We start from the raw sequence: 22,529 nt of genomic DNA, 5'->3' as shown, positions 1-22,529 counted from the left end.
ACTCAGAGGGAAAGAAGATGACTCCTCTAGACCTAATCAGGAGCACGAACACAGATCAGCAGAAAGGACACGACCGACCAAGAAACTCAACTCTCCTGGGAGTTGAGCGGCTGCTCTCTGGTGACCTCAGCGCCCTCACAGCTCTCTGCCCGGTCCAACCAGGAGAGAAGAAAGAACAGTTTTCTTTGTTCTTCTTCCTGTGTCCTCTGCCCGGCCCCTTTACATCTTATTCCGGGAACAATCGCTCAGGGCTGTGAATCAGGACAAGTGTAGATTGTCCACCTCACCCAAGCTCCAATTCATGAGCTTGTCCTTTCAGAGTCAGCAAAACGTGATGAGCAGACTGTTCCAGGAAGCGCCAGGTAAACTCCCCAACCCGTGCACACCCGCAGCGCACGCTGCTGCCACTCACACAGACGGCCGTGGGCGCAGGGGAGGGGAGGACACAGCCTGCAGCCTGGGAAACCGGACTGCTCTGGGAGCTGCGAGGAGCAACGCCCAGCCCCCAAAAGCTCACTTACCGGGAATGGGAGACAAAGTCATACACGGGAATCTGCACCGTCTTCCCTTCGGTGATTTCTTTGAGTGTTTTGAAGATGAGTTCATTGTCAAAGGCATCTGAAGGAAATCAGACTGTTAAAATGCTGCTGAATTTTGGGCGCCTGGGTGGCTCAGTTGGTTAAGCGACTGCCTTCGGCTCAGGTCATGATCCTGGAGTCCCGGGATCGAGTCCCACATCGGGCTCCCTTCTCAGCGGGGAGTCTGCTTCTCCCTCTGACCCTCTTCCCTCTCATGCTCTCTATTTCTCATTCTCTCTCAAATGGGTAAATAAAATCTTAAAAAAAAAAATGCTGCTGAATTTTAAAATGATTTCTCCTATAATCATCCACATCTATTTCCTGGACGTATATCCCACCCTAGAGGAGCCCCCACCGAAAAAAACCCAAATCTCTACCCAAAGCAGAAGGTGAACTCCCTGGATCTCAAAATAGAATGTATGAAATGTATGAATGCATTCCAAGAAACTCACTTCTTTTTTCTACCTTTCTATCCACACTTGGCCTCAGCCACCTCTCTCCCCGCAAGTTCAGCTGCTGTCTTGGGAGCTGGAATACGTTCACCCAGAAAGCATACACACGACTCGGGGAGCCGTAAGGGGCACCAAGTTTTGATTCCAACAGTTGTAAGAACCAAAACCAAGGACGCCTGGGTGGCTCAGTCGGTTAAGCGTCTGCCTTCAGCTCAGGTCATGAGATCCTGGAGTCCTGGGATTGAGCCCCACATGGGGCTCCCTGCTCAGCGGGGAGCCTCTTTTTCCCTCTGCTTGCCGCTCCCCGGCTTGTGCTCTCTCTCTCTCTGACAAATAAATAAAATCTTAAAAAAAAAAAAAAGAACCAAAACCAGCTTAAAAGGCAATGTGCTGATCTGGGACTGTCAAGGTAAACATCACGCAGGCAGACATCCTGGACCCTCCACTGTCCTTTCCGCCAGTCAGTGAGTTTCACAGCCTGCCATGTGCACGCATGTGTGGGAAGGGGGGGTGGGGGCACGGGCTGCTTCAGATCAGAGGAGGCAGAAGAACCAGCTCTGTTTGTGCTGTCCTATGTCTGGCCAATCTCAAACAACAGGCTCACAAGGAGTCACCCTCGTTCAGATGCAGATTCAATCCATATTTTACTGAGCCATGCAACTGTGAAATGTGTTTCAAAATTCTTTCTTGAGGCCCCACCATAACCCTGCAAGGTATTTATACATCCCCCATTTTATCAATAGAAACAGATTCCAAGAGGTCACTTTCTCAGTGCGCGCGCACACGCACACACACACACACACACACACACACACACACACACACACCCTCAACTCCTGACTCACCCGGGTGATCAAAATTGAACTGGCCCTTCAGGGCTTTGGCCTTCTGCTCCGACGTAAGGACGCGGTAGAAGCTGTCCTGGCTCAGGATGACCACCTGTTTCTGGCGACAGTCCACCTCATTCTGTCCCAGGAGCTGCACAATCTTAGCACAGACGGAAGACTGTAGGAGAGAACGAACGCCGAGGATTAAAGGGGCGTGCAGAGTCGCTCACAGATGCACACGCCCTGCGCCAGGGCCCTCTGGAAGGAAGAATCCGGAGGCTACCATCTTGTATGATGGGGGCTACCATCTTGTATGATGGATTAGAAGCCTGAAGGAGAAAGTCGGCTGAGCAGGGGGTGTCCCAGAGTCTCTTCCTCCCTTCCTGAATACAGTTTACTACTTGCAGGTATCTGCAGGGGCCACAGGGGGAGGAGGGCAGTAATTTTTACCTCCTCTTTCATAAAGTCTCTCCTAAAGCTACCAATACAAAGGAACACAAATTTATTTATCCCTGCTTGTGCCCTGGATAGACACTCACAAAACAGCAGAAAGTAGAAAAGAAGACACACTGATGATGTTGCTGATGGCTCAAAGGGCTCTGAGTCACGAAGTGATGGAGCACACATGTGGAATCAAAAACACGGGCCAGAGAACTCGGCCAGTTAGCAGGCCAAGGTCATGGCTTTCGTCCCACTTCCGTGGCTTACTTTTGCTCTAGTGCCTCGCCATGGACTTGTTCACACTCACACTCATGGTAAGCCTCGTGGCTGCTTCACGAATATGCACCACCACTTATGAGCTGGAGTGACATGGGACACAAAACGTGACCAACCCCTAAACCAACATGGGGTATCCCTGCCGCGAAGGGGACAGCCGCTTCCAGATGAACTCAAACCTACACACTTTGTGTCGTGTTGTCAGCAATACACATATCTACCTGTGATGCTGTGAAAATAGGAAATACCGTATTTAGTCCTCCTTGCATTTCTGGCACAGAGTTCTTAAAACCCTTGAATTCCCTAAGTGAGGGGAGCAGTGCACCGACTTTGCTATGTTAAGGAGGCGGCTTCTGAAAAGTACCTAAGGATAGGGGCTGGTTGCCAGGGGAACCAGCCTGGTGGAGAAGCAGGTTAGAACTTTCCATCCTGACCTCCAGGGAGGGGAGGCAGAGGGGAGGAGGGGGAGGCTGAGTCAGGGGCCAACAACAACGATGTAACCAGAAATGCGTATGTCATGAAGCGTCCACACAAACCCAAATGGATGAGGTCTGTTGAGGCTTCTGGTTGGTAAACACGTGGAAATGGGACAGTGGCCCGCTCGGAGAGCACGGTAACTCCACTCCTCTTCACACCTGGGCCTACAAGGCATCTCTTCCACCTGGCTGGTCCTGCCTTATATCCTTTTATAATCGACCATTAACCTTGTAAGTAAAATGTCTTGAGTTCTGTGAGCTGCTCTAGCAAATTAATCAAACCTAAGGAAGGGGCAGCTAGAACCTTCAATCTTTGGCCAGCCAGTAAACAGGTGACAACAGGTGTTTCGACGGACACCTGACGGCAGGGCAGAGGGGGGTGGGGGGCGGTCTCACGGGACTGAGCCCTACCTGTGCTGCCTGAGCCTATCTCCAGGTAGTGTCAGAATTACTGGGGTGAATTCTCAGATAACCTGCTCGTGTCCGAGAAATGTGTGTTGATGTGTGGAAGGACCCCCCCCACAAACACACACACTGGAATTGCAATTGGGTACAGAACCTAAAATCTACCTCAGTGCACTCAAAAGAATGAGAGAGTGAAGGACAGTAGTTACCAAATTAACTCATTCCTTTTATTCACTGTATACAGATTAATTTAAAAATAAGAATGCCTACATTACGAAAACCCTACAAGCCACAGCCAAGCCTCCTTATGGAGCTGGCTGACCTAATTACAAGAGATGAAAAGAGTGGCATAGTTAGAGATTTCTTGGGCTCAGTCTTGGGAGCTTGCTTCACTATCGAACTTACTTTACCAACTGGTTTTAATAAGGAAAAACCAGGACACTTTAGAAGTTCCATTTCTCATAAGCTCCGTATTTGATTTGTCCAAGCATAAGGAAAACTGGACATTCCTGTTGCCCTAGTCAATCCACATCAAACTATTTTGCACAGTATTTCCTGTTGCACAAATTGTGACACACAACCAAATAAGGATCTTTGGAGGGGGGTGCCTGGGTGGCTCAGACGGTTAAGCATCTGCCTTCGGCTCAGGTCATGATCTCAGGGTCCTGGGATCAAGGCCCACATCAGGCTCCCTGCTCAGCGGGGAGCCTGCTTCTGCCTCTGCCTGCTGCTTCCTTTGCTTGTGTTCTCTCTCTGGCAAAAAAATAAAAAAAATTTAAGGATCTTTGGAGGAACAATATTTTGACTCAATTGCTAATTATTTTGAAAACTACTGGGACACCTTGGTGGCTCAGTTGGTTAAGCATCTGCCTCCAGCTCAAGTCATGATCCCAGGGTCCTGGGATCGAGCCCTGCGTCGGGCTCTCTGCTCACCGGGGAGCCTACCTTCTCCCTCTGCTTGTGCTTGTGCTCTCTCTGTCAAATAAATAAAATCTTAAAAAAAATAAAAGAAAACTATTTTACCTTTCTGACATTTTCACATATTATCAGAAAGCATTTAAAACAGGATTTTTGGAACAGCACCTATTCCGGGAAAAGATCAGAGAAAATCACAGAAAATCAGAGAAAGGTAAAACTTGCACAAGACAAGCTAGTTTCAAAAATGAAAATACCACAACAGAATCAAAGCCTCTAAACAATTATAAATAATACATTTTTAAACAGGTACAAGCTCATCATTTCCTTTTCCTAACTTACATCTGTTTCTTACATCCTAAGGCTATGCAGGGTAAAGTCTACACCTGTAGCTTTTATTAGAAGACAGAACAAAAATGAAAAGGGCTTCTTGGAGCCAAATGTATTTAATCTACTTGATTATTCAAAAAGTGGTATTTTTTACTTCTAGTTAAAACCCATTAAATGTTCTTTAGAAAAAATATGAGTAGCAATCTCGCTACGACCAAAAAACGTGTATATAATAGAAGTTACATTACCTAATTTTGCAGGTAAACAATCATTTCCCTTCACTCACTTACAACCTAGGACAAATGGATAAAATGGCCAAAAAAACCAGGTTCATGAGCACATTTAGAAAGCCAGTGTTCATCGCCATTTCTTATCAAGGATAAAGTCTTCGGGCTGTTTTGTTGGTCCACGGCTGTTATGTCTCGGTTCCATGTTTTCATGGGCCTGTCTGGTGATTCTACTTTATACAAACACACCACCATCACCTAGAACAAATTTTATTAAAGTCAGGCCCCAGGCTAAGTGCTCCACGACAACCACCCTTGTAAGTCACAAGAGCTGTCCTTCCCAGATGTGGAAACCGGGTGAAATGACTTGCCTACAATCCTGCTTCCTTTCGGCCTGAACCTATGGGGTAGTCAGAAGTCCCAAGGCAGAAATCCTTTATCATAAACACCACTGCGTGAACAAGCAAAGAAACACCTGTCTCCAGGTTAGTCTAGACTTCTCCAGTATTTTCTTCCTCCTGGAACTTGTCAAAAATGGCCTCTAAAAAATCTAGACAGCTGTTGAATTGGGGGCAACAGGTAAACAGGAGTTCGTTATACTATTCCTCTACTTGAGGAGAGGTTTGAATTTTCATGAGATCGGGAGGGAAGGAGCCCTACAGAGACTGCCTGGTGCCATGACCGAATGGTCTTTGCCTTATTTAATGTCCTCTTCTTAGGTCTCTTTCATATTAATTTCCCTTTCCCCTACTCCCGCCCTCTTCAAAAGGATGAACTGGAACTCCAAGGTGTCTCGTTCGCTCAAGAAAAGAAATAAGGTATTAATGACTAGGGTTGGAGAAGGCAGAGTCGTGAGCTTACAGAAAATGCCAAGAGTGGGCAAGGGTGCAATCGGTGTGGTGGGCTAAGATTTAAAATAATTATGTCACAGGAAGACAAAAGCTATAGGATTCCAGTTAAAGAAGGTATCTAGAATAGTCAAATTCTCAGAAACAGAGTAGAATAGAGGTTGCCAGGGGCTGGGGGAGGGGAGGAAGTGGGGAGGTATTCAATGGATATAGTTTCACTTTTACATGACGAAAAAGTTCAGGAGATTGGTTGCCCAACAATGTACTTAATACTACAGAACTGTACTCCTAAATATGGCTAAGGTGGTGAATGTCACCAAACGTGTGGATTACAATTAAAAGCAAGCATTATTATTATAAGAAGAGCAATATGGGCAGTTTTCTTCCTAGATGATACTCGGCTCGGTATTTTAAAATGATCTCACTTATTTATGGCTACCCTCTGTGATAGAAAGGATTATCAATACCCACTCCAATGACGGCAAGACTGAGATGCAGACAGGTTAAATGACTTGCACAGGGCATGGTTGGTAGGGCCAGGACTCAACCCTAGTGGTCCAAACCCCAGAGCTCACCCCCTCACTGGCTGCACCCCACAGGCAAACATCTACTGCCCACTGGAGCCGGAGCTGAGCTTAGTTTATGTGGTATCTCCATATTCAGTGCAACGTATCCAGAGTATATTCTGTTCCTGACACTTCTAGAACATTTTTCTAGAGGTGAGGAGGTGGAAAATAAGCCAGCTAGGACTGTGGGTTGCTGTCTGAATATGAAGTGAAGTCCAGGTCAACATGGGGTTAACTTTAGAAAAGCGTGAGTATATGTATGTATACACACACGCACGGACACACACATATCTGTGAAGGGGATTTACAATTTCTTCACCTGTATGGCATTTGAAGACACCATCTCCTTTAATTCCATTACAACAAGATGTTACTACTTTATCTCTTTTTTATCTAATGAGGAACCTGAAGCTTAGAGTCCATCAGTTAAATGCCTAGTTCAAGGTCCCAGAGCTGAATCTCAAAACCATAGCTCTTCTAACTTCAAATGCCCAATTCTTTTCACTATTCCAGAACCGAAGCCCCGATATTCTCCATAAACAGACTCTACTTCCAGAGATCAGCGATGGGGGAAAGGAGACACGGAGGGAAGTGGTTAGGAATATAACACAGCTCTGTCCCACAGCATCATGAGACAACATAATGGTAAATGTCATAGAATTTCAGAGAACTAAAGGCAGGCCAAGGGATTTGTGTTATCGAAAAGAAGCTGAAAGTACACACGTACACACACACACACACACACACACACACACACACTATTCAAGATATTTGGAGTCTGTTCAAAAGAACCAAGCTGTAAGTAAGCTGGTAACTGGGAGCCCAAAGGCTCTGTAGTTCTGAGAACATTCCAGCATTCGACTCGATGATCAGGCCAGTCCCTCAGATGTGAACAATGCGCTAGCCTCGTTTCTCAGAGACACACACTTCCTATTCGGGAAGCCCCAGGAGCAAGCAGTCAACAGACACTTCAGCTGGCCCTTCCAAGAGGGCAGCTGAGGGGCCGCAGGTTCCTGTCCTGCCATAGGAAGTATGATTTCTCTAAAGTGATTCTCATGTAGGAGGTGGCTCGGACGGCCCGGACACCATCTAACTGCTATTGCTGGTGTGTGTCTGTTCCACACACACATATCTAATCCTTCAGGTCCTCTGTCCAGTTCCAGTATCACTGACAGAGTAAAACTAACAAACAGGGCAACGGAGCTCTGGGTGGCTTCTTTGTTAAGAGCCCTCCACCCTCAACACTTAGCTCGATGGAGGCCAGCAGAGAGCCCAGGAGGCCTTCAGGCTGGGTGTGTCCCTAGAGCAATGGGCTGGTATTTCATAAGCGCTGCCTCATAGAAGAACACAGACGAAGGGACGTGCTGCCCAACATTTAGGAATCCCAACAAGATGCCTATCCCACTCTCGGTAAGCTGCTTCAGGATCTGGTGGAGGGCTGCTGAGACAGAGAAAAGTCTAGCAACCACCCAACCCAGGGCTGCAAAGAGCCAGCCAGCTCCAGGTGAAGTGCGTTGACTCACCATGTCCTCCCCAGCCTTAGGAATGGGTTGTGGACGTCCCTTAACACCTGCCCTGAACTTGCCACCACCATTAGCTAACAGGGCAAGAAGGCCAGATGCTCAGCCTCTTCAAGCAGGGAGCACCCCATCTAGCTCCTTCACTCTGGGACTGTTTGCAAGTTACCCCAATTACTCTAGACAGCAGCTTTCACTGTCCCTAAGATTAAGCAAGAAACACACCACTAACTGATATGGCGTCTAGCACGGCCCCCAGACATTACATCACTCCTTTGGGGGCAGAGGTTGCCCAACACCCCAGCTCTGAAGCTCTAATTTACAGGCACGAGAAAACTAAAGCACCAGTAATTTGCCCTGGATAAACTAAAACAAAGCTCAAACATGCTGATGGGATTCCCAATCAAACTGCCACATGGTAGCAACCAGGAGGTGGCATTCAATGTGCTCTGGTATATCTGTAAGGCCATCAGTCTTGGGGACCTGGATGCCCCAGAACCCATGCATTGCAAATGGGTTTTCCTGGCACCACCACCCCTCCCCCGCCCCCCCATATATAAACACCTAAGTCAGAAACTCACTGAATTGTTATGTAATGAAAGTGTCTTAGGTACCAAAAAGCAGCCACAGGTCAATCCAATAACCTACGACCCCTGGAGCAGAGAGACCAACTGTGACTCAGCATTCGCTCCCAGAGCTTGGCAGGACTGGGCACCTGGAGGGCTCGTTCAAATGTATGTCACAATTACCACAGAAAATGTCTGAATTCATCCAGCAGACCTCTTTTTCAATCAGAGCTGGTATTTTTTTAAGATTTTACTTATTCATTTGAGAGAGAGCGCAAGCGAGCACAGAGGGAGAGGGAGAAGCAGACTCCCTGCTGAGCAGAGAGCCTGACATGGGGCTCGTCCCAGGACGCCGGGATCATGACCTGAGCCGAAGGCAGATGCTTAACCCACTGAGCCACCCAGGCGCCCCCACACCTGGTTATTTGTAAAAGCATACCTTGCCCTCATTCTGAGCACGAGCCTCCACGTCATCCTAAAGCACTCAGGCCTGGGCAGCCAGCTGTGCACCTCACTCTCACTCCCAACAGTTTTGGCTGGGCACCCGGCCCTGCTTCCCAGCCTCCCTTGCTGCTTCTGGTGACTGTGCTAAGTTCTAATCAATTTGATAAGCCGGAGTGTGGAGCGGCAGCTTCCTGGAATCTCCTTAAAGCATCAGGGTCCCTGTCAACTTTCCTTCCTGGTGGCTGGAATGCAGACTGGACAGCTGGAGCTTGACAAGTAGCCACTTCGCAGCCTTGGTATGTGACTAAAGGAGCAGCTAAATTAAGGGAGTCCCAGACTCCAATGATCATAGAGCTGAGAGAGGAAGGACAGTGAGGTAACTCATCTTGCTTAAACTCTGTCACTTGGGGTTTTCTGTCCTCTCCAACCAACATGACCCTAATACTGAGGTCAACCCTCACATACCCAGTATGCCTCAGTGTAAATATTCTCTTGAAAGCTCATGTCCTGGGCCATGAAGCTGCCTTACTCATCAGAGAAGCCACGATATCTCATCGGCCAAGTCATTTCCATGTCATGAGTTTTAAAAGGTGGAGTGAGGAGGACCATTGGGCACCTCTCTGCCACCTGCGAGCATCTCTGTATCTACCCTGAGGTGTCAGAGCAGAATTCAACACCCTCCCCACCTTTCTGTACTTGCTTGTGCTACAGGCTAAGCTCCACAGAGGAAGCAGTACCTAGGAGGGGGGAACCCAGAACATAAACAATACCAGATAAGAAACTCCCCACAACAGACGCTCTCAGTTTTAATTCCCGATCCATATGCAAAGGTAGTTTAGCCTAGAAAAACCCGGGTATTCAACTGCATGAGAAAAATCCTGGTTGATCAAGTCACCAACATAAACATGCTCCCTCTGACCCTCTCCCCTCTCATGCTTACTCTCTAAATAAAATCTTAAAAACAAAATGAAATAAAACCTCGCCACGTTAAAACAGAGGCACACGCGCTGGCATGTTACAAACTGGTGAAACCCTTCCAGAAAGCAGTACGGAGAAAGGATCGTGAACATTCCAACCCTCTGACCAGGTATCAAACTTACGGTGGGATCAGTGAGGATTACAGGAAGATGACATGTCAACGTGTAAGCAGGAAACAGAATACAGACTGGTGTGCACACCAGGACCATAACCATGTAACATATACGTGAACATGATGGGGGAAATCTGGAAGGCAAACAGGTCAAAACTGAACACTGCTGTAGTTCTTCGACAGCATCTTCAAGGAAAAAAAGGCCGGGGGGCGGAGGGGTGGAGGGGTAGTGCCCATGCTCCTCCTGTAAAGCCAAGTGCTTGTTTCATCCACAGCCTGGTAAACAGGTGCCACCAAACAAAGGCCAAACATCGGGCAAGAGAGGACTGTGCTTGTCCCCAAGCAGCCAGGAGGCCTCACAACTGGATTAAAATGATTCAGTACAAAACAGTGATTGATTCCAGTCTCCTCTGGCTGATTCTGAGCCTGAATACTCAATTTGTGGCTATGTCTTTGTATCCCTCACAGGATAAGCACAAGAAGGCACCCCCACCACGTACACACACTCTTTAAAGCATCTAGGATTACTGCAAGCTTCGATGACTTAGCTGCTTAGGAAGCCCTTTTGGAAAGGTGGGAACGAAGAGGAAGTCGGCCGGTCAATTCTTATTGCCTCCTGGCTGCCAAGTGAGGCTGGATCTATTTCCTTCCCCCTTTTTTTTTTTTTTAATTTTTTTTTAGATTTTATTTATTTATTTGACAGAGAGAGAGAGGGAACACAAGCCGAGGGAGAAGCAGGCTTCCCGCAGAGCAGGGAGCCCGATGTGGGACTCGATCCCAGGACTCCAGGATCATGACCCGAGCCGAAGGCAGTCGCTTAACCAACTGAGCCACCCAGGCGCCCTCCCGTTTTTTTTACTTGAGGGTCAGGAGGCTGGTTGAGAGGGTTAAGACCCAGCAAACCAAGCCCCTTGTCCTAGGAAAAGACAAGGATGTCTTTGAACAGGCATACCCAAACCCGCCTACCTGCTGTAGTCTGGCTTACTGGACAAGAATAATCGGTCTAGCACAGAAATTATGGCCCAGGATTCAAAGTCCTTCTGAGGGAGAGACACACAAAAAAAGCTGACTTTCTCCCCCGGTTTAAAATAATAATAATAAAATAAAATAAATGGGATAAAGGAGAGCACAATGTGCCAGTTGGATCCTCTGCTGAATCTTTCCAAATTGAAGGCCACCCATGGGTAAACGTTTAATGAAGACTTAACAGCACAACGGTGCTTTGTTGTACCAGCTTTATGTGAGTTAACTCTTCCTTCCCAGCAAGCCTCATCTACGCTGTGGAAAACCGGAAGTCAAATTAGCAGGTTATCAAAAGATTTTTTTTTTTTTAATTTCCTCTTTAGGTCTCCTCCAGCACCCAGGCCTAAATACAGAGCAGCAGGAAAGGAAACTGAAAACACTGTGCCAAGCACCCACTTCCCTTCCTTTTTGAAAGTCTCTCTTAGTGTCTTTGAAAACTCAACTTAGTGTTTATTCTTCATAGCCTTGAAGAAAGGAATTCAAAAATCCCCTTCCCCCTCCCCCACTCACACTCTCTCTAAAATAAATATATCAATCTTTAAAAAAAAAAAAAAAAAAAAAAATGGACCAGGGGCGCCCGGGCGGCTCAGTAAGTTAAGCAGCTGCCTTCAGCTCGGGTCATGGTCCCAGGGTCCAGGGATCGAGTCCGCACTGGGCTCCTTGCTCCGCGGGGGGCCTGCTTCTCCCTCTGCCTGCCACACCCCCTGCTTGTGCTCTCTCTGACAAATAAATAAAATCTTAAAAAATATAAAATAAAATAAAAAATGGACCACAGGCAAAAATTTATCAAATTTGGGGCGCCTGGATGGCTCAGTCGCTTAAGTGTCTGACTTCAGCTCAAGTCATGATCTCAGGGTCCTGGGATCGAGCCCCCTGTTGGGTTCCCCACTCAGTGGAGAGTCTGCTTCTCCCCCTGCCCCTCCTCCCTTTCATGTGCTCCCTCTCTCTCTCTCTAAATAAAATCTTTAAAGAAAATTGATCAGATTTACTAAGGAAAAAACACGGGAGAAAATCTTCAGGATCTAGTGCTTGGCAAAGTTTTCTTTTTCTTTTCTTTTCTTTTTTTTTTTTTTTTTAAGATTTTATTTATTTGGGACGCCTGGGTGGCTCAGTCGTTAAGTGTCTGCCTTTGGCTCAGGTCATGATCCCAGGGTCCTGGGATTGAGTCCCACATCGGGCTCCTTGCTCAGTGAGGAGCCTGCTTCTCCCTCTCCCTCTGCTGTTCCCCCTGCCTGTGCTCGCTCTCTCTCTCTGACAAATAAATAAAAAAAACTTAAAAAAAAAAAAAAGAATTTATTTATTTATTTATTTATTTGACAGAGAGAGACACAGCAAGAGAGTAAACACAAGCAGGGGGAGTAGGAGAGGGAGAAGCAGGCTTCCCGCAGAGCAGGGAGCCCGATGCGGGGCTCGATCCCAGGACCCTGGAATCATGACCTGAGCCAAAGGCAGACGCTTAACGAATGAGCCACCCAGGCACCCCACTGGCGAAGTTTTCTTAAGCTTGATACCAAAAGCATTGTCCATAAAAGGGGAAATTGATAAAATGAATTTCATCAAAAATAAAATGTGCTTGCACATATTGAATGGAGCACTAGGTGTTATACGCAAACAATGAATTGTGGAACGCTATATCAAAAACTAATGATGTAATGTATGGTAATTAACGTAACATAATAAAATAAAATAAAATGTGCTCAGTGAAAACATTCTTCGAATGAACAAACAAGCTACAGATGGGGAAGAAATACTTGTAACACACATGTCCAACAAAGGATTAGTATCTAGAATACATAAAGAATTCTCAAAACTCAACAGCAGAAAAACAAATAATCAATCCCAATTAGAATACGGGCAAAAGACATGAAGAGACATTTCACCTAAGAGGATACACAGCTGGCAAATAAGCACATGGAGATATATTCAACATCATTAGCCACTAGGGAAATGTAAATTAAAGTCAAGACGACATGTCACTACACACCCATCAGAATAGCCAAGAAAAGATAGTGACAACACCAAATGCTGGTGACAATAGGGAGAAATGATCAGTCATACACTGCTGGTAGAAATGCAAACAGTTCATCTCCTCAGGAGAACAATTTGGCTCTTTCTTATTTATTTATTTTTTTAAGTAATCTCTACACCCAACGTGGGGCTTGAACTCACAACCCCGAGATCAAGAGTCATATACTCTACCGACAGAGCCAGGTGCCCCCAACAATTTGGCGCTTTCTTAAAAAACTAAACATGTAACTACCATATGACCCTGCAAATTGTACTCCTGGGCATTTATATCACAGAAATGAACACATGCTCACCCTAGAACATGTGCACAAATATTCACAGAAGCTTTATTCCTAACAGCCAAAATTGGAGACCACTCAGATGTTCCTCAAGGGGTAAATGGTTAAACGAATTGTGGTGTGTCCATACCATGGAACACTATTTAGCAATGAAAAGGAACAAACTACCACCTGTATAAATTTCCAGATAATTTTGCTAAGGAAAATAAAGGCAATCCCAAAGGGGTACATATTGTAGGATTCCATTTACATCACATTTTAGAAACGACAACTATGGAAATGGTGAGCAGGTTAGTGGTTGGCAGGAATTAGGGACAAGACGGAATGGAAGTGCAGAGAGGCAGGGGTGACGAGAATGTTCTGTATCTTTACTGTGTATCAATATCAATACCCTGGTTGTGTTTTGTAAGCCATTACCATTGGGGAAACTATGGAAAAGGTACATGGGATCCCTCTGTATTACTTCTTACAACTGTATGTGAATGGACAATGATCTCAAAAAAAAAAAAAAAGTTAAATGATCCTCCGTCTTCTGCAATGTGTTTTTTAATACCAGAAATTCAGGCTCTCCCCTCTCAAAATTATTTTTTCTCACAAACCCCAAATAACTAATTGGTATGGAGTGAATGTATTCTGTATGTGGGACAGACATGGAATTGGGGGGGGAGCACAAAAGAACAGACTATTGTGGGTTGAATTGTGGCCCCCAAAAACATAGGACTATGTTCCAACCTTCAGAACCTCAGAATGTGACCTTATTTGGAATAAAGGTCTTCGCAGATGTAACTAAGGTTAAGAATCTCAAGATCATCCCAGATTAGGATGGATACTAAACCCAACGACAAGGGTCTTTAAAAGAAACAGAAAAGGACAAAACACAGAGACATACAGGGAATGCCATGTCAAGACAGGGGTAGGGACCAGAATCTATAAGCCAAGGAACTCGACCAGCACCCAGGAGAAAAGCACAGACCAGATTTGCCTTCAGAACCTCCAGAAGAAATCAACACTGCCAAACCCCTAGATTTTGGGCTTCTGGCCTCTGGGACTATTAAGAGAATAAAAAATTGTTTTGTTTTAAGCCACCACATTTGTGGCAATTTGTTACTGCAGCCCTAGGAAGTGAATGCACCTGTCACTTTTTAGTGGGCTCGATTTCTCTCTTTTTTTAATCACAGAGGATGTGAGCACTTTCTTCAACTTCTATTTTTATATACTCCCGGACACAATTTTTTTTTTCTTCTTCCAGAGGCTATGTGCCATAATGACGTACCGTTTCACTTTACAATCTTTTCCTGCAGAATTTTTCCTGGTGTTTCTGTTTGCTCTAAGGGTAAACTATCACTAACTGGCATTATCGAGTGTCGACTTCCTCAAATATCCTGGTTAATCATCATCATGCATCCTCAACAAGATTCAACCCATTTTTGAACACTTCAGCTATACTTAAAAGTAAAACTGCACAGCACTGAACTTAATCTATGGTTTGCATCATGACCAAGAAGTTGCTTCTAGGTCTAGCAATATGCTTCAGGGCCTTTAAAATGAGAATCAGGGATGCCTGGGTGGTTCAGTGGGTTAAGGTATGCCTTGGGCTCAGTCATGATCTCAGGGTCCTGAGATTGAATCCCACATCGGGCTCCTTGCTGAGCGAGGAGTCTGCTTCTCCCTCCCCCGCTCGTGCTAGCTATCTCACGCGCACCGTCTCTCTCTCTCTCTCAAATAAAGAAATAAAATATTTAAAAAATAAAAATAAAAAATAAAACAAGCTTTATATAAATAGGACAAGTTTCTAGTACTGGATTTGCTAAAGCAAAGAATCTGCATTTTTAAAAATTTCCATACATAAGCCCAATAGCCCCCTTCAATGATTCACATACTTCCTCCTACTCTTGAGGAATATCTAACGTCATGCTATCGACCTAATTTACCACTGTTTTAAGTAAGAATAAACATCTTTTATATGCCTAAAATCCCTCTGTTTTTCTGAAACCACGCTGTTGATACCTTATCCTCACTTTCCTGCTCAGTTATGGGTCTCTTCTTCCTGATTCACAAAAGGTTTTTATATACTAAGAAAATGGGCTGTTTCTCATTGTATCACCAATATTTTTTCCAGTTTACTGTCTTTTTACTTTGAAGTGGTATTTCCCGAAGATTTTATTTCTGTAAATTGATACATTTTCCAATGTTTCTTTATCCTGTTATAGTTAGAGAGAACTTCCTTACACAAAAATTTATAATAAATTGCCCTATGATGTCTTCTCCTCCATGACCCTCACACCCTTGCTTTGCCTTCAGCTCCTGAGATCCTGCCTGGGTCGAGGGAGGACCACGAGAGGGCATGAGGAGCTTCCAGCCAGACGGCCAGGGACTCGGACGGCAAGCAACTGAACGGAAATGAGATGTAGCACTGTGGGTTGTAAGAACTTCCTGTGCACATACAAACAGTTATAGAAAAACCTGCAGCTGTGTCCCTCTGGAATTCCTCCGGAAAGAGACAAAGGCTCTACGTTCAACCCTCAGGCCCACAGCTGCACACAGGCTAAGGGATCAGGCCTGTGGCCCCACAGTAAGGGTGGGAATGCGCAGCCAGTATGGGGTACGTCACAGACGAAGGCCATGTGTAAAGTTACCTTTCTTTACAAGGTGTATTTTTCCCACCCCGTGCAGGATATTCTGTTAAGAGTATGAAATCCTGTCTCTCCCTACCAAGGCAAATAGCTAAAATAAGCACACAACCCCACCAAAAAAAAAACACCACAAACTACAGACCCATGGGGAGTTTCAGTCCAAACAAGCCTTCCATAAATGATGCATCCATAACTGAAGACAGGAAAGGAAGAAGCACACTGCATACCAAGTGTTTATAATCTACCCTAATGATATCCTCACCCCCCTTCCCCATCTCACTTGAAATGGCTCCTGCACACTTCCAGGAAACGGTACTCAAGACAGTTCCCTTGGGAAAGCATCCTATAGTGTGCTCACTCTCCAGAACGGAGTGAGAGTCTTGCATCTCTTCTTCCTACATCATTCAAACAGAACCCTCCTGCCAGAGACTGGCTCAATAACCCCTGTGAGCAGGAGCTAAGCATCGTCTTTCATATATTAAAAATTATCTTTAGGGCGTCTGGGTGGCTCAGTCGTTAAGCATCTGCCTTCGGCTCAGGTTGTGATCCCAGCGTCCTGGGATCGAGTCCCACCCCACATCGGGCTCCCTGCTCGGCGGGAAGCCTGCTTCTCCCTCTCCCACTCCCCCTGCTTGTGTTCCTGCTCTCGCTCTCTCTCTCTCTCTCTGTCAAATAAAAAAATAAAATCTTTAAAGAAAATAAATTTAAAAAACACTTTTAAAAAAATTACCTTTAAAATCGTTATTAGGAAAACTGGATACACACACACACACACAAAATGCAGCTGGAACCCCACCTGTCACAATATACAAAAATTAACTCAAAATGGATCAAGGGCCTAAATATTAAGAGCTGAAACTATAAAAGTCCTAGAAGAAAACACAGGAGAAAAGCGTCATGGCACTGGATTTGGCAATGATTTTTTGGATATGATGCCAAAAACACAGGCAACAAAAGAAAAAATTAAGATGGACTTCATCAAAAATTAAAAGCTTTTATGCATCAAAGGATGCTATCAACAGAGTAAAAAAGCAAACTAAGGAATGAGAGAAAATATTTGTAATTCTCATATCCGATAAGGAATTAGTATCCACAATATATAAAGAACTCCTATGAGTGAACAACAAAAAACCAATTAAAAAATTGACAAAAGACTTGAACAGACACTTCGCCCAAGAATATATACAGACAGCCAGTAAGTACATGAAAAGATGTTCAACAGCACTAATCATTAGGGAAATGCAATTCAAAACTACAGTGAGGTATCTCTTCGCACCTATTTTGGATGAGATATCTTTTTGCACCCATTTAGGATGGCTACTATCAGAAAAGAAAAAAAAAACATGGAAAATAATAAAGGTTACTGAGGATATGGGGAAACCAGAACCCTGTGCACTACTGGTGGAAAGCAATATGGCGACTCCTCAAAACATTAAACATAGAATTACCATAGAGCCAGCAATTCCACTTGTAGGTATATACCCAAAAGAATTGAAAGCAGGAGTAGGTATTTGTATACTTGTGTTCACAGCAGCATTATTCACAATAGCGAAAAGATGGAAACAACCCAAGTGTCTACTGATGGATGAATAAACAAACAAAATGTGGTATATACAAAGAAATACTTATTCACCCTAAAGAAATAAGAAAATTCTGACCCATGCTATACCACGGATGAACCTTGAAAGAATTTCCCGAAGAATTAAGCCAAATGAAACAAGCCAATCGCGGAAGGACAAATACTATTCGATTCCACTTAAATGAGGTACTGAGGGTACTGAGAGTAGTCAAATCCATAGAGACAGAAGGTAGAATGGTGGTTTCCAGGGGCTGGAGGCAGAGGGAAATGAGGAGTTATTGTTTAACAAGTACAGAGTTTAAAATGGAGAAGACGAGGGCGCCTGGGTGGCTCAGTTGGTTAAGCAACTGCCTTCGGCTCGGGTAATGATCCTGGAGTCCCGGGATCAGGTCCCACATGGGGCTCCCTGCTCAGCGGGGAGTCTGCTTCTCCCTCTGACCCTCCCCCCTTCATATATTCTTGCTCTCTCAAGTAAGTAAATAAAATCTTTTTAAAAATAAATAAATAAAATGGAGAAGACGAGAAAGTTCTGGAGATGGATGGTGGTGACGGTTGTACAAGAATGTAAGTGCACATAATGCCACAGAACTTTACACTTAAAAATGGCTCCAATGGCAATCTTATGTCATGTATATTTACCATGATAAAATAATTATATTCCTACTCTCTTCTCTACCACTAAATCAAGGGCAAGGATCTCATCTCCTTAATCTTTGTACACCTATCCCAGTGCCAACCATTCAATAAAAGTATTCTGAACCGAAGTCACATTTCTCAGGCAGAGTCTCTAAAACCAAGATGTCCTCCAGGGTCCGAGTCTGAGGACTGAAACCATGACAGGGGCATGTGGGGGAGGAGGGAAAAACCTTATCAAAACACCTTTCTCTCAACTACAGAAATCAATTCCCTCATTAACAAACACTTAATTAAAACAAATCAATAGCCTGTATTACTAGTTACCAACTTCAGGCCCCACTCTTAAGGGGTACTTACTTCCTGGCATGGGGAACACACAAGCACAGGCTTCAATCTCCCAGAGATAACTTCCTCCTCCAGGAAGATTTAAAGGATTGCCCCCACAAGTACTTTTGCTCCTAGTCCTTTTCTTACTCTCCCTGATCCCACACCGGACAACCACTCCCTTTCCGGCCACACACCAAGTATCTGTGGAAGAAACAGTTAGTGAAGGAGAACTAGAGCCTTCTGCTAAGCAGGCGGAAGCATTAAGCTTGGTCTCACCTTCCTAGAACCAAGAATCCTGGCAGGACTTCTGTCACTACTGATGGGAGCTGAGTCTGATTATGGGTATTCTGTAATTAGTTGTTACGGCTGGGGTTATCCTCGTTAACCATGCCCCTTCCTCCTCCAAGTGTTCGCACGGGGTCCCTGGTGACAATCACAAGTGTGCTCATTTCAGATCACCTTTATGATGCTCTCAGGGTAGACACTTTGTTTGAAGAGCTTCCTACTGAAATGGAATGCATAGCCACTGGCTCACTTTTTTATGGGGGAGAGGTTGAGAGAGACAGTATGAGACAAGCCTATCTTTTTACATGAAAAAAGGTAAGGAATATATAAATGGGGCTGAGTGAAAAAGAACACCAAGCCCCCTTTCTCCGCCAAAAAAAAAAAAAAAAAAGGCAAGAGCAGGGACACCTGGGTGGCTCAGTAGGTTAAGCGTCTGCCTTCGGCTCAGGTCATGGTCCCGGGGTCCAAGGATCGAGTCCCATATCCGGCTCCTTGCTCAGCAGGGAGCCTGCTTCTCCCTCTGCCTGCCGCTGCCCCTGCTTGTACCCCCCCCCTTCTCTGGCACATAAATAAAATCTTGAAAAAAAGGGCAAGAACAGAAAATGTGAGGAATGACAGTTCTCCGAGTGTTTTCTCCAGTGGCTCTCACCATGCCTGCTGGGGGAGGCTCACTGCCTTGCCACCCCGCGCAACACCCTGCATCTGGGACCCGGCTGTCCTGAGAAACCACTCACAGCACTGCCAAAGGCAAGCACCAAGAATTCTGCCCGCCAGGCAGCAGTATGAAAAACGTTCATCCCTCTAACCAATAATTCGACTTTTAGGAATCGATCTTAAGGAAATAATTAAAGAGGAACCAAATGTCCATCACTGCAAAACACTTGATGACAACCTACCCGGTCAAACAATGAGGAGGGTGGGATTGTTCAGTAAGTCTTGGCTACCTAGTCACGTTTGCATAGAATATTTGGTAATATGGGGGGCGCCTGGGTGGTTCAGGCGGTTAGGCGTCTGACTTCGGCTCAGGTCACGATCCCAGGGTCCTGGGATCGAGCCCCACGACAGGCTCTGTGCTTTTGGGAGTTGCCCTGGGATTCTCTCTCCCTCTGCCCCTTCCCCCCATCCCCCAGCCAGCGCACACACTCTCTTTCTCTCAACTAAATAAATCTTTTTTTTTAAAAAAAGAGTATTTGGTAATATGGAAAAATGCTCAGGAGACATGAAGTTTAAGAAATTATGATACAAAACTATTTTTTTCTCAGTCTTATCCGAAGACAAAATAAGTTTCATGGATATTATATATATTAAAGTTCAGAAAGAAATAGTAACAGTTTCAACAAGATTAGGTCTGGGTGAAGGAAGCAGAAGTCACTTTTTTCTTCTTTATACTATTCTAATTAATTTTTTATACACCAAATGACACAGCTCAGGCAGCAAGAGGTCCAACCCAAAATCCCACATGTGAGATGCCAATACTCATGCAAATCATAAAATGACATTTGTGTCTGAAATGTTATTTTAAAAAATCAGGCTGTTTACAACGCTTAAAAATGACCGCTAAGAGGAAAAGCCATGCTCTCTGGGGAGGTTTACCATCCATTACCGTTAGGATATGTGGTGCTTGTGTGGAGACGGGAAAATGTCTGTGGTTTCCTACTCTCATTTGGCACTCCGAGTCTGACCACTACAAAAGCCAAAGAATGCACAAAAACAGGTGGCAGATCCAGAACCGTGATACGTGGGGCCGCTTACCTGGTAACTGGAAAAATCAAGGCAGGAACTATTAAAAAATAAATGACATGATTTTTATAATACATGCAAGGTGACTGCCATGTTTAACAAATACATAATGTAACTGACATACATCATAAATGCTATCTTTTTTTTTGAGATTTATTTATTTGAGAGAGAGCACGTACATGAGCACTAGCAGGGGGAGGGGCAAAGGGACAAGCAGACTCCCCACTGAGCAGGGAGCCCTATGTGGGGGCTCGATCCCAGGACCCTGAGATCATGACCTGAGCCGAAGTCAGACGCTTAGCCAACTGAGCCACCCAGGCACCCCACATAATGTGCTTTCTATAGACATTTTGGAGAACGTAATCTTTATCAATGACAAAGCCAGTCTGCAATCCAGCAGTTAGGAAGACCAGATGATCTCTATGCCCCCAACATTCTTCATTTCTAGAACATCCTGTTTAAGGTTATTCAGGCTCTGCCCTATCAAGGTCAATTCCAAAACTAATTTAGGGGCGGCTGGGTGGCTCAGTCAGTTAAGTGTTCAACTCTTGATTTCAGCTCAGGTCTTGATCCTAGGTCATGAGTTCAAGCTCCGCGTTGGGGGCTCCACGCTGGGTGTGGTGGCGCCTACTTAAGAACAAAAAAAACAAAACAAAACAAAACAAAAAAAACAAAATAATTTCAAGTATGCTTTTTTAGCATCGGGTTCCAATGACAACTCCCCTATAACCCATGGAAGGCCTTGGCTTGAAAAGGTGGTTTCTTTCTTTACAAAATACCCTACAAGTAGCCCCCAACTTAAAAACACACTGCCATCCGAAAGTTCACGGGCTGTGCAAAGGCAGGAACACATTTTCTGTACAAATGAGTAAGGATTAGGTTCCCAGCATAGCTTCTGATGTCAACTTGACCCATACTGCTGACAAAATACTGACAATCTGTCTACAAAATAGAGAAAACAATGCTGCTGCGATTGTCAATTTAAGGAAAAAAGAGAATCTGTACAGGTAAATGCTGGTGCTTGAGGATATAGAAAGACCTCTGTTTCTGAAGCGTTATTCTGAAGTGGCTTGTTCAACACACAACCAGCCCACTTCCCTCTAGACTGTTCTCCTCCGTGCTTCTCTGCCCTGCCACTTTTTGTGCATCCCCCCAGAGGGACGCCCTCAAGTGCATCACACCTCTTAGGGTCAATGTGCAAAGCAGACCTCTAGCATAGCTGGCTCCAGGCACAGGAAAAGGCAGTGCCCTCTGAATGGACATCCCTGAACCTGTGCATCTCTTTTCTTGGCGCCCAGAGGCTTGCACGGAATTACATGTTTTCTAGGTTCCAGATCTGGCTGGGGCAGCTGAGAACCAGATAGTTAAAAAAAAAAAAAAAAAAAAAAAAAAACTCTAAACAGCCAAATGCTTACCAAGGTCCCTAATCTAAATAAAGCTTTGTTGTGGTTTTTTTCCCTATGCTGGGAGATCCTCAATTAGAGGTTATTTATGCGTTATTTTTACACGCAACTCTTAACAAGATGCTCTTCCAGATTTCAAGTGAAAGGAAAGGTAACAATTGTTGAGCTTCTCTGTAGGACAATATTTTCTTCTCACTGATGGTTTAAGGTTTAAGCATCTTGTCAAGGCCACTCAGCAATGACATTCAGACCTGGGTCCTGAAACTAGGCGCCACCTGGCTGGTGCTGAAGTCAGCGGAGGCTGAGTCATGGCCAGCAGCCAGCAACCACCTGACTGGACAATTAAGGCAGTAAAAAAAAAAAAAAAAAAGCTGACTTAAGTCTCAGACTGTAGCTGTTCCATTCACTAACTGCTCCTTATGGAAACAAAGGTGCTTAGAATCCTTTTCAATCATTTCTCTCTACAACTGAAGTCTTCCAAGGTGTCAGGACTTGAAAGAGGCGTATCTGAAACACGATGGCCTTGAGGTTCAGGGCTGATGGGGGTTTTCCTCCCAAGGACCTCGGAGCAGTGGAGGTGTGGCCAGAAGACAGCCTGGGGACATTTTCGGTCCTGGCCCGGGGCTGCCTTAGCAAGGG

The 22,529-nt window shown here is 45.1% G+C and overlaps 1 protein-coding gene across 1 annotated transcript in view; it reads right to left on the bottom strand.

Moving 5' to 3' along the window:
- Nucleotides 1–22,529, bottom strand: part of UCK2 (uridine-cytidine kinase 2) — a 65,692-nt gene that overhangs the window by 14,079 nt on the left and 29,084 nt on the right. Inside the window, exons 2-3 of the mRNA XM_025892031.2 lie at nucleotides 1,876–2,035; nucleotides 522–618 (exon numbers count right to left, since the gene is read on the bottom strand). Coding sequence (XP_025747816.1) covers nucleotides 522–618; nucleotides 1,876–2,035 — 257 coding nt within the window. The remainder of the gene's footprint in view (nucleotides 1–521; nucleotides 619–1,875; nucleotides 2,036–22,529) is intronic.

Source organism: Callorhinus ursinus, unplaced genomic scaffold (assembly GCF_003265705.2).
Source record: "Callorhinus ursinus isolate GAN/ISIS: 27379988/994484 unplaced genomic scaffold, GSC_fseal_2.0 scaffold54, whole genome shotgun sequence".
Classification (NCBI taxonomy): domain Eukaryota; kingdom Metazoa; phylum Chordata; class Mammalia; order Carnivora; family Otariidae; genus Callorhinus; species Callorhinus ursinus.
Note: the sequence above shows the minus strand (reverse complement) of the source record. Positions and strands in the feature narration are given on the sequence as shown.